This window comes from Astatotilapia calliptera, chromosome 5 (genome assembly GCF_900246225.1).
Source record: "Astatotilapia calliptera chromosome 5, fAstCal1.2, whole genome shotgun sequence".
Taxonomy (NCBI): Eukaryota; Metazoa; Chordata; class Actinopteri; order Cichliformes; family Cichlidae; genus Astatotilapia; species Astatotilapia calliptera.
This window is the reverse complement of record NC_039306.1, coordinates 25705959-25718418: the sequence shown is the minus strand read 5'-3', so window position 1 is coordinate 25718418 and position 12460 is coordinate 25705959. Positions and strand designations below refer to the sequence as shown.

The 12460-nt window shown below is 40.7% G+C and overlaps 1 protein-coding gene across 4 annotated transcripts in view; it reads right to left on the bottom strand.

The window, feature by feature from the left end:
- Window positions 1-12460, bottom strand: part of plxna1b (plexin A1b) — a 185316-nt gene that overhangs the window by 35211 nt on the left and 137645 nt on the right. For all 4 annotated transcript variants that reach the window (XM_026168467.1, XM_026168469.1, XM_026168468.1 and 1 more), the window contains exons 11-12: window positions 8316-8412; window positions 5545-5735 (exon numbers count right to left, since the gene is read on the bottom strand). In XM_026168467.1, coding sequence (XP_026024252.1) covers window positions 5545-5735; window positions 8316-8412 — 288 coding nt within the window. The remainder of the gene's footprint in view (window positions 1-5544; window positions 5736-8315; window positions 8413-12460) is intronic.

The window sequence follows — 12460 nt, the reverse complement described above, 5'->3', positions numbered from 1 at the left end:
TTGATTGGACGGTTCAACGGTCACCAACAACTAAAATATGGGCCACTCCACTTGTAAGTCTTTAGTGGCGCTGGAAGCCTGGTGAAACACTGACTTAAAACGGTTAATATTTGTGCCATCCAACAAATTACTGAAAACCGTGTGCTGCTATGTCAACTCACTCAATTTGACCTCCATATCACTCTTTGTTCCTTCAAAGGTCAGCACTGTCACGAAGATTCATTAACAGTTTGATTCATTTGTCAAGCTTCGCTAAAGCTGAACCTTACGCTGTGCAAATTTACTTTTTCTCTATGAAGAAATCCTTTAATGACAGTGATTCTAGTGAAATTAAGTGATTGTGGTCAAAACCTTTGCCATCTTTAAAAGTGGTGCGACTAGTCCTTTGCTTTAATAAATTTACAAATTTAATCTTGTGGCGGAGGTGTGGTCCCTGGCACAGCTGCAGGGGAGGAGTAGTGCAGTGAGCTCAAGGGGGCGGTACTGGGAGGCAGGTGAGCCACAGGTGGTGGCGATTGTGTGATGACAGTGTCTTCTTTCTGTTTGTCTATATGTGACGGCAGAGTCGAGCGGGAGAGAGAGCTGGATCGGAACGAACTGCTACCTGTGCAGAACTGTCAAATAAATACAGCTCTTAAGAGCAGAAACATTGTGTGTATCGCATACTTCACAAATCTATTTTTTAAAAAAGGATGGGAATACACCAAGTGCTGGAAAAGGTGACAGCAGGGATAATGTATTCAAATATTCAGGTTTGTAAAAGAAATAATTTAATAGTTTAGGAAATACTATCAGCAGCCAGTTAGCTTAGCACAGCATAAAGAACAAAGGTGGTGGGGAAAAAAGCCAGCTCAGATATCTAAATCATTACAAAATCCAGCTATCAGCACCAAAAGTCACTAATTAACATATTATGGCTTGTTTGTGTAAAACAGAAATATTATAACATGGCAATAGGTAGAGCCATTGCAGCTGCCACATCTTGTATTCAGTCTTTGTACCAAGCTAAGCAGCAGTCGTAGCTTCATTTTTACCACTCAGACATAATGACAGTATCAATCTTACTGACACCATGCCAACAATGAAAATATGTTCTGCAATATTCAGCTTCTTTAAAGCTTATCTACAGTCTTACAGATTAATTAGATTAACCTCTCAACCCACTCAAATATTTCCCCACCTGGCACTACAATGATACCCAGTCTAACACTATGGAAAAGGTGGCAGGTTAGTAAAAGCCACAGGTGTTTAGAAAACCACTAATACAAACACACAATGGGAACAAAGCCCAGTGTCATGCAAGCCAGAAATGAAATGCTGCACATATTAATTAATGGCTATTTATCAGCTGGCACTCCATCTTGAACTTGTGTCTTTTATTTCAGTCTCTGTCTCCGTCTTTGACAGTGTGCCCAAATGTATAGATTTTAGCTGGAGACAAAAGAATGACTGGCATGCAGCAGTGCTCAGTCACAATCTTTAGATATGGTAATCAACCTCTCTTTCTCTATAAGCACTGGCTTATCAAGCACATAGACACACAAAGACACAGAGTGAGACGCATACACGCATGCACGTTGTTCCATCCACAACCAAACAACACAAACAAAGCGCCCTTTTTGATAAAAGCCACCAGCCTAAACACTCGCTCTATTCTCCTCTCACCATCATAACGCTCTACACTCATTCATACTCGCTTTTTTCTCTTTGTGGCTGACTTGTCCCGATGTATTTGAGGCTTTATGTCAGGCCTATTGTGGATAGCTAAGAAGCAGCGCACAGATAGCATCTGCAAATTAGAGGAGGAGGAGGGGGAAGGGGGAAACGGGCAAGGGACACGGGGGGAGATGATATGAACATGGTGTAAGGCTTCCAGAGTTTATCTGTGATATGAAAGGCTTTCAAAAACAAAAACTCACAAGCAATCTGATAGAGGCAATGACGTGAAAGAAGAGAGGGATCAAATAAGTCTTTAAACGTTAAATGTTTCCATGTGACTGAGTCAAACAATATTAGCTCTGAAGATGTGTAGCCTTATAGAACAGGAACAAATCTGTGTCAGAAGTCAGAATCACATCGGGGCCAATTATATCCCTCTGGCTGAACTCTGATCATTAAACAAGTACACGAGCTTAATTAGGACATCATCGTGGCTGACATCCAGTTACAATCCTCCCCTTTATGAATGAGCACGGTAAGTATTTACCCAACAGTGGGTAAATACTCCTATTTTTGTAACAGTGGGGGCTTACTTTTTAGCCCCAAAATACAATCAGCAAATCACAGAAGCATGGTCAATCAACACCCGTAAACAGAACAATATCTATCTCTATATGGATAATAAGGAGGTTGCAAGCAAGAGGGTAAGGAAGATAGAAGGTAAGGGAACAATGAGACCAAAGGATGAGATTCAAAATAAGGGAAAGGAAAATGAAAAATACTGAATAGTTAATAGATAGAGGAAATAGTCGGTGGAAGGGATGGAAATTTAAAAAAAGTGTTGCCAAAAAACCATAAAGGATGAGAAAAACAAATGTGACTAGCTACAAAAAAGAGATGGGACATAAAGAAAACTGGCAAAGGCAAAAACCACTAAAGCAGTACATGAGGGAGAAATGATAGGCCATCAGATCCATTTATGCACTTTAATACATATACAACATCAAGAAACACTCACACATAAACACATGGAGCTTACCACGTGCTAAAACCCTAAAAATGCAACCCTCCCACACACACAGACTGGAATGGCCTGCGTTGTTTTAATTGGTTTCTAAGGGCTAGCTGTGATGCTCTTCCTGTCCCCTAGGAGATGGCAGGCAGGAGATGATGGATAATGGAGGGCCAGGCAGCATCCAGGGCCAGTACCAGGACACTGCTGTGCTACACTGGGACACAGTGGCATAGAGAGTATGTGTGTGTGTCCCTATCCATGTGGCTTTGAATGCCATTTTGAGAATATAATACAGACTATAGTTGTAGCTTACTTTATTTTCATTTGGAGGCTTCTGAGAATGTGTGGGCACCATTGTGAGTCTTGCTGGCTTGTGTGAGTGTTAGCGCAGGCTCAAAGACACACACGCAGGGAGTATTTTCTTGCTTGCTTGGAAGGAAGTACTAATTAATCTTTGTGCACAATGTCAGTGCACAAAAACGCAGCACAATAAAAATAGCACTTCATCAGCTTAACAGCCAAATTCTTACAATGTCTAAAATCATCATTTAGTACCTAAAACATTAATTGCTGAATTTGGAGAGAAGTACTAGGTGCCAAAGCTGTTAGTGGCACAGTGGCCACACCGCACACTACTGAAAAATATCAACTGGACAATAGCCCACTCAGAAATAACACTAAATAAGTTAAACACTTGCTGCTCTGACAGCTCTTACTGTGTGTATGTTGTGCACACATGTGTGTCTCCAGTGGTGTTTCCTCCCCAGCTGAACACACATTCCTTGGTCCAAATGAAATTAGTGGTTAATCCACCAGCTATTGGCCACACAGCAGTTAGCATGCTGCATAAATGAACAAAGCAGGCTGAATCAGGCAAAAAGAAAAAAAAGATGAAACAGGGAAAAGGGGATTTGACCAAATGGTTGGTAAGAAGTGGAATAATATTCAATTTGTGTGGCCAATGTGATGCTCTTTGGGGGGCGGGGGGCGGGAGAAGATAAAATGGCGGATGAAAAAGGAGAGATTTTCTTTGTCATCTGCAGATGTTCTTTTGGCGTTAAATGTCAAACTGTAAATGTCAAAGGTGGAGAAGAGAGGTGAGGCCAGCGGCGCAGCTTGGTGATAACGCTTCCCCCAGTGTCTCTTTCTTCTCCACTTCTTTGTCTCTTCTTCTGCATTCTCAAACTTGCAGTGCGTCTCTTCTCCTGCTGCTTTTTGAAGCTCTTTGCCAGCTTTTTGACTGCCACCAACATCTTGCCCAAGGGCAGGATTTACCCCTACATATGCATGCAACGGCACATGCTTGTGAGCACAACCCCCCTACCACCTCCCGTTTCTCTCCCGCAAGCACGCACACACAACCCAGTTGCCTCTGCATGCTTGTTTCAAAGAGATAACTGAAACGAGCACGAAGAGAGAGGGAGCATTAGCAAATGGTTTTATCTATGTGCCAGAGCTCCAATTAACCAGTATCTTCATTACACATTCAAAGAGACGAGCCCGTGTCACACAGGAAATGGACTGAGGGCTTCAGTCACACAAGTCAACATCAATGAAATGAGCATGGATATTAAACATATATTTCACACTCATTTAAGTTGAAGAATTTAGATGATTCTTCAGCTTATTTGAGATACATTTAAAGGAAGAAATGCTTGGCTGAAAGTTTGAATCACTGTTGGAGACACAGTAAAAATGGAAGAAGACAGACTGACGAGAGGGCTGAATGTCAGGACGCGTCTCACACAGCAGTGCATTGCTTTCAAACCGCACTGTGTGTGCACTAGTCCCAGTGGTGAGCTGTAGGAACTGTGACCCAGGTCGCACTCAGACGAGGACCACCGCCACGGTTACTAGTGGCAACAGATGGTTACGCTATGGTGTTTAGACGCCTCGGCTCTGCCAGCCTGTCAGATGAACACATGCACATGTGCACGCACATATTCAGCACCCGTGGCGGGACACAATTAACGCACTACCACATCCTCGGCTTCTTTGTCTCTCTCCAGACAACCACCCTCCCTAACTCTTCATTTAGGTGCATGTGTGTGTCTGTGTGCGCTTCTGTGTGAAGCCGTCGTCTCTGATCTCGTCAGTGTGTTCAGTCTTGGAGTGTGTGAACTGCCTCCTCCTTGCCAGCCCATCTGTGTTGCTGTTGCAGTCTTAGTGTTGGCTTCTAAGTTGTCTATCCTCTCTGCTGTCTGCCCTCCTAGGATGTCCCCTTCACTCTCCGGGGCCAAACAATGACACAGAGCAGGAAGACTTTTCAAAGCTCCTCTTTTGAAAAATTTGTTTTTACTAATGATCTGGCTTGGATTCTTGTAGAAAAAACACATAAGAATCAATCATAGCCTGCTTACAAGTAACATACTGTAATGTGAAGCCTCTCTTCTTAGACCCCTGAGTTGTTTGCAGTGAGTTGCTAGGTCATGAACAACCAATCAGCAGCGTGAGTGTGTGCTTTAGCAGTGCTTAGAGAAGCCTATTCTTTTTACCTTGAATTTAGCTGTTCCATGCAATGTTGTTTTTAAAGTGGGCTAATGATGAATGTGGACACTTTATGATTCACATTCTTTGCTCAAACAGCTTTCATTCAAAAGGGTTTTTGAAATGTTGTGATATAATGAGCTGAGAAATTACAAAAAAATAAACTATTTCTGCTTTATTTTTCTCTTCAATTTTGTTGTGTCAAAGAGAATATTTCTGTTGTGCACAGTCCACTCTGCATGTAGTTATATGTCTGGATATAGGGGTCTGTGTGCATGTGTGGGTACATTTGCACAACAAGACGTGTACCATCTGTTATCTTGGAATCATGCTTAACTGCAATACAATATGTGTAAGCATGTGTCATTATTATCAAGTCTTACCTTGGTGATCTTGGGGTGAGCACAGCGGCTGTTTCCTGTTGTGGCATGCATCCAAGTGCTCTCTGGGGGAGTACACTCCTGTCTCAGGGAGCACTTCTTTTCCCCAACGCACCAGCCGCACTCAAACCTGGGGTTTGCCTTCAAACACATCCCACAGCTATCCCTCAGTGCGTAGCACTTATACAGGTGAGCTGAAGAGAAGGAGGGAGAAATGAAGCATCATGAAATTATTACTGTTGAACTGAGGCTACCAAGTGAATAAAACATCCAGTCAATATAATATGTTAGAAATGACAGGGTGTGCTAGCGGTTAGCACTGTGGCCTCAAAGACATCAAAGAAGGTTTAGACCTACTTCCCAGCTGGGACCTCTCTGTGGAGTTTGCATATTCTCCTTGTTTTTATAAATCCTTGCACCAGTCTCGTATGTTGCTGCTTATCAGCAGGATTGTAACTCCCCCCAGTCAAAGACTATCTTATTTTCAGACTGAAATAAGCAGATAAGAAACCTGACAGTTTTCTTTTGAATGAAATTAAATTGCTTTATTTTCACTTCCTCAGCTTTATCATAAAATTTCAAAACTTCTTCAGTGTCACTGAGCCAAAGTTGAGTTAAGGCCCGATTTCCCAAAGGCACGAGGAACAGAAGAGTAAATCTTTCCTCTCTCTTTCTCTGCTATTCCTTCCCCAAATCCCATTGGTCATGGAGCAGCTTTAAAGAAACCCTATGCCAATTACTGGCTGCTAAACGACTCGCCTTTAATTACATTAACCTATCAGTATTTAAGATGAGTGAGCATCACTTGCACTCTACTAGATGATTATCATCACTGAGAAATACAGAGGTGGCTGGCAGTGAAGGGAGAAGAAGACGAGAGTCATATTTAGGCTGTAGGTCACTGCCTGATGTGTTACATTTGAGTTAACACACAATGCACAAAGTGATGAAGTAAAGACTACAATACTACAGACACGCCTTTGTTTACAAACACATGTAGACCAGTTACACCACTCATACTGAGAGATATCTGACATTTAAGACTACAACAGCTTGCTTGGCTCAATTAGACTACAAAGAGCGATCAATAAACAGCACAGAGTGATGTGGTGTTTCCTTACTGACAAATGGCAATAATCACTAACTCACAAACATGTAAGATATAACGGCAAATTCTGGCATTAAATACTACATCCAAAATACCCATTACTTGTTGTGTCCTTAAACATTAATGAGTAACAACCAGGAGCAGACTATGCTACTCCCTCTGTTGTACAAAACTCAATGTGCTTGTCATCCACAGACTATATCGAACTGGCGATGATGTTACTTTACCTCACAGCAGGGGAATAATGTTACATCCCCCACTGTGCTTTACAACCCACAATAATTACGAAGACAGCATTATAAAGACTTTTACCAGTAATTATATCCAACAGACATGATCTCATTGTCTTCTCCCACAGTGGTGCACTGAGAATGTATATGAGTTTAATTATTACCCCCCAAGGTTCCTGGATGAGGTGTGGTTTCACATTAAATCAAATATAATGCACTCTAATACAGTTTAAAGAAATATATATGTCTTCTATGCACTATCACATTAAAATAACACAAGTCAAGATACACACGGATGCCTACAACACTAAAGAGATTAACAAACAGGAAAATGCAACAATATGCATACAAAACATGGTAAAAATCTGTTTAAAATGCAAAGGGTTATGTGTTTTTGAATATTAGTTGGTGTAAACCTAAGACACTAACAGTGTAGCGGTCTTTTGCACCTCGACTCATGACGCTTGCCAATTTCTGCTTTGTTTGCAAATTGTCCAATTTGCAAACAAAGCAGAAATTAGCCTCATTGCTCTACAACATGCACACACTGTACATCCCAAACGTGGCTCAATATACTGAAATTTAAAACATTTAGAGAGAGAAAATATCAATTACATTGATCCCTTTGACACTAGTTGCTACCCATTAGCCATGACAAAAGAGTCTCGTGGGGTGGAACCTGAGCCTTGACGGACATAATTATTATTCAATATATGCATTAGTGAATACAAATGACCAAAACTAGAATATGTGAACTCTCTGGCATTGACAGAAGATTTGAGCACATTCCTTGGGTGCAGTGTTTAACTGTGCTTTTTCTCTTTTGTTAGCACAAACAGTTTAATAATGTGACTGTTTTGCCTCTTCTACACACAAATACACACACAGTCATCTAGATACGGTTCTCAAATATGTAACTGTGAAAGATTGTGTCAAAATGTAACAGTATCTATGGTAATTTAAAACAGCTAACCAACTAAAAACACCCACCCACTAATCCATCCATCTGGGTTGTGGTGGGGGTGGAGCCTATCCCAGCTGTCATAGGGCAAGAGGTAGCTGTGGACAGGTTACGAGTCTGTTGCAGGGCCCAGTGCATTCACAGCTATGGCCAATTTAGAACCACCAATTAACCTAACATACATGTCTTTGGACTGTGGGAGGAAGCCACTCAATCTCTCAATAGGCCAGCAATGGCTGCTTTTTGACTGTAGTATTTGGGGGTAATGTGCCATTCATGAAGCAGAAAAGATGATTGGGTGATTATTACATAATACATACTGATTGGAGTCATAAATATAATTGTTAAGGTTAAAAAAAAAAAAAAAAGTTGTACGTCACTGCAGGACACTGAATTCCTTCCCGGTTTCTAAGACAAATCTAACGCATTCAACCACATTCAGTTCCTACCATAAGTAACCTTTAATATTACTCACCTTTAATGTTATAGGGGTTGTCAATGACAAAGTTTCCATTCCAAACTACAGACAGGTCGACAGGCAGGTCGCTGATGTCATTGCCCTCATAATTATACTGAAATATAAAACAAAGAGAACAAGATTACAATTCATACTCATCCATTCAACATTTTTCTTACATCAGCATCATCATCAGAAAACATTCCATCTTTCAATAAAATTCTTTCAATAAATTCATAAGAGCGAGGGAAAAAAAAAAAAAAAAAAACACAGCTAATACCAAGAGCAAACTCAGTTAAGCTAGTGGTTGGTAGTAATGTCATACCCTGCGGTGCTCACAGAGTTGAAGGGCCATAAAAATGAATGATGAGAGACAGGCTATATTGTGATTTTTACACATGGCACATCCGCCGCTGCCTGGCAGAGCGCAGAGTTGATTAAGAGATTGGAATCCCCATCACTGTATGACTCATTCCATTCCAGTGATGAATGAAATGCATAATATATCTCTGACAATAATATTCTCATCTAATTTCATTTTTGCATCCTGAACTAATAAGAGTTGAAATGTAATTGACTCATCGTTGGCATAATCAGTTTTACGGAATTGCTTTAAATGAGACAACAAGCTTCAAAAGCGGTGATGTGATGGCGGCGTGTTAACTGAACGGGTAACGGAGAAAAGAGCTCCTATGAGTCCCTGCCCAAACTCCCAACATATAAATTATCAATGACAATTATCACCAGCAAATAAAATGCCGCTTTAGAAATTACACCGCCTCCCCAATAACCCCTGCTGATGTGAGGTAAATACAACATCTTCATCAAGAACTTCACAGACTTCACCGAGACAGGTTTTACATTATTAACGTCTCTTTTGTTAGCTGTATTTCACATGACATAAAGCAGACACTATATGACAAGATGGGTGTGTTGTCAGCAGCAATGTTGAGGTGACGGCTGGTGAGACTTCAGATAATGACCTAATGGTGCCCAGCCCCTCTCACTACCTCTGGTATGGTCAGTATCTCCAGTAGCCCCTGGGTGAGAGATAGCAGGACTTTTCTCTTCTAGTAGAGTGGTGATAAAATCCAATGTGAAAGCCCCAAGCTCGGGGCTATGAGCCCTCAAAGATTGAATCTAGCTACAACTTTGCCACTATGTGATATCACCCACTCCAGTGTGATACTGTGAGATTTATCCTGACATCTGTAATAACAGTGAATTTGAATATATTTGAGGGAGGAAAGGACTAAAAAATGTGCACTGAGAAGATAAGAAAATGAGAGGACACAGCAATGTCACAATGTGTGAATGGCTGATTAATTCTTTCATCACTTTTTTTGTGATTGGATGATTTACATTTAGCGGGCCCTGAAGGCTGAGACGCTGATATCCGAATAAAGAAAGACGTCTCCATGCATCTCAGAAAAAATACCACTTTGCTCTTAGAGCTGATTTTAAAGGCAAATTCTTTCAAAATGTGTTTTCAGGCTCACTCTAATTTATTTAGCAGCTGTGAACTACTGAAACTTTTACTTGAGCAACTCTACCTGGAAGCTGGCCTACAGAACACTGAAGAAAAAGAAAAAGAAAAGAGACAACTTTTACAGTCTCACTGTAGATATAGTAAGTTCTGAATTTAGACAGTGCTATTGCATTACAACTAGATTTTTAAGACAAAACATTAGCCTTGGCACAGTACAAAATAATAAGGTAGGGTGTGAAAAGCAAAGTGGATGGGCAAACAGAAAAGAAAAAACCGATAGAAGATGTGAAAATACTTGGAATTTGTGATCAAAAGCTCAGAAGTGGAGTGAAAACAACAAAAAGATGGTGAAAAGGAAGGATGACAAAGAGGGTAGGGAGAGGGGGTATAGAGCAGGTAATGCAGCAGAAAGGGTGAAAGGGAAATAGCGAGGGCAAGATGGATAGAGAGAGGTGATTGTGTGTTATTCTGTGGACACCATTCATTTACACATGGAATAAGAGGCCGGGGCTGGGCTGTAAGCGCGTGAGCTGGTGGGGGCTAAAGTGAAATTGGCATTTTCAATTTGTTCTCTGACATGTCTGCCTCGGTCTTTTCACACATTCCTCTGCCTCTCCTTCTCTTGCAATCCTCCTTTCCAACCCTCCTTTTTCTCTTTCCCTTTCCCTCTCATTATTCCTTCCCTATACCTCTTTACAAACCTCTTCCCCTATCAATCTTAGCTTGACTTTCTCTCATCTGCCTCAATCCCCCCCAAAAGGTCCACAGTCAAACAAGGAAATATGAACCAGATTCCTTATCAGATATACCAAACATTTCCAGAAAAACACATGTGCACACTGTACTATAAATATATGTCCGGCACATGGGACTCCTTCCAGAGAAGGATGCCGGCAAATTCATCAAAGACTGATCACATGGTCTGTACAGGAAGTAAAATATGATGAATAAAAACACATGCAAACACAGGAAGATAGGGCACAGCAAAAACACATTTTGGACATCAGCTATTATTTCTCTTCTGAAGTTTGACCATATGAACCTCTTCAATCTCTCCCTCCCTCCTTCCTCATCGCTCCACCACAAGACCACCCAGTCTGCCTGGGAACAAGAGCACTTCTTCAATTGGTAAAGATGGAGAGAACGTGTGAGTGTGTTTGAGTGTATATCTGCATGCAAGACAATAGGAGAGAAGAACGGGGAGAAAAAAGGAAGTGCACAGGGACACTGCACTGTGAACATGTGCAAAGAGTGAAAAAGCATCAAAGCATCGCAGCGAGAAGGAGATAAAGAGGCAAAAAGAGGCAGGAAACACAAGACATCTGGAATAAAGCTGAGACATAAAAGCTAGAGATGCAAGTGGGAGAAAGATGGTGAGAGTAGAGAAGAAGGCTGTTAACCAGCCAAGGTCAGCTTTGTATTTGGAAATTGCTCAAGCTGATGAAGGGGTTCGAAAATTATCAACCGCTCTCTGAACAGTCAGTTGTGTTTACACTAAGCAGCAGGTAGGTTTCTCATAATCTGTAACATGACACGAAGGTTGTTAAATTGAAGCAGTCAAAATCAAAATGGCAAATAAACAAAATTAAACACTGTTATCCTGAATGCTTTATTTTGTAGAGATTAACAGGGAATACTGCTATATAAATAAACCTGAATTAAATTAATCTAAACACACAAACAGAGAGAAAGGAACTCGCTGCAATACCAACATGATAAAGAATAACAAAAGAAAAACAAATTACCAAAATTTCAATTACTTGAATACCAGACCATTTCTTTCCAAACCATTTTTAAAGACAAAAACATATCTATACATCCATCTGCTGTATTCCCACAGGACAGAAGACTAGCTTTAGTTAAGGACAAGAGACCGAGGTGCCATTTATTTCTGCCCTTGCTTCTCTGCTGAACAGCAAATTCTAAGAGAAGGCCTTTTTCTTCTTTGACCATGTTACCAATTTTACTCAATAAAGTAGAATAGTAACATATTTTAGATGTATATCAGCCTCTTAACACTGATTTTTACCTTGTTGCCTAACTCAAAATGTCCACCACAAGTACACATCAATAAAACACCAAAGCTATCTATCCTCTGTTTTTTGTTGTTTTAAATCTATGATACAAGAATTTGCCCATGTCTGTATATCAGTCCTCAAAGAAGAGTCTATATTGGGAACTGGGACAACACAAACATGCATATTTAGTTAGGGAGGAGAGTGTATGTGCATGTATGTGTGTTAAACGGGCAGCAGAGAGTGGGGGAGCCATTGGAAAGGTTAGGTTATTATCCAGAGCTCATCTTCTCTCATTGCACCAAGGGCTTATTAAACTTTTATACTGAACCACCACTGTTGCACAACACAGCGTTCAGGGAATACACACATGGGCCTTGGACAGGGTTTACGCACATCATACAGCAAATTCCAGTATGAAAATTAAACACCAAGAAATAATTCTAAAAAACAAAGTCACATTGAAAAATGGAACCACAAAATCACTACATTTTACAAAGAGGGCACACAGAGAGAAAATTAGAGATGCAGAATATTTACAATGAAAGAGCAGATGACAGAAACAGGAAATGGAGATTCCATAAAGGAAACAAGAATATGCAGTGACAACAAATAAGCCAGTGTAACAAAAAAACTAAAACAAAGAAGAGAAGAGACAT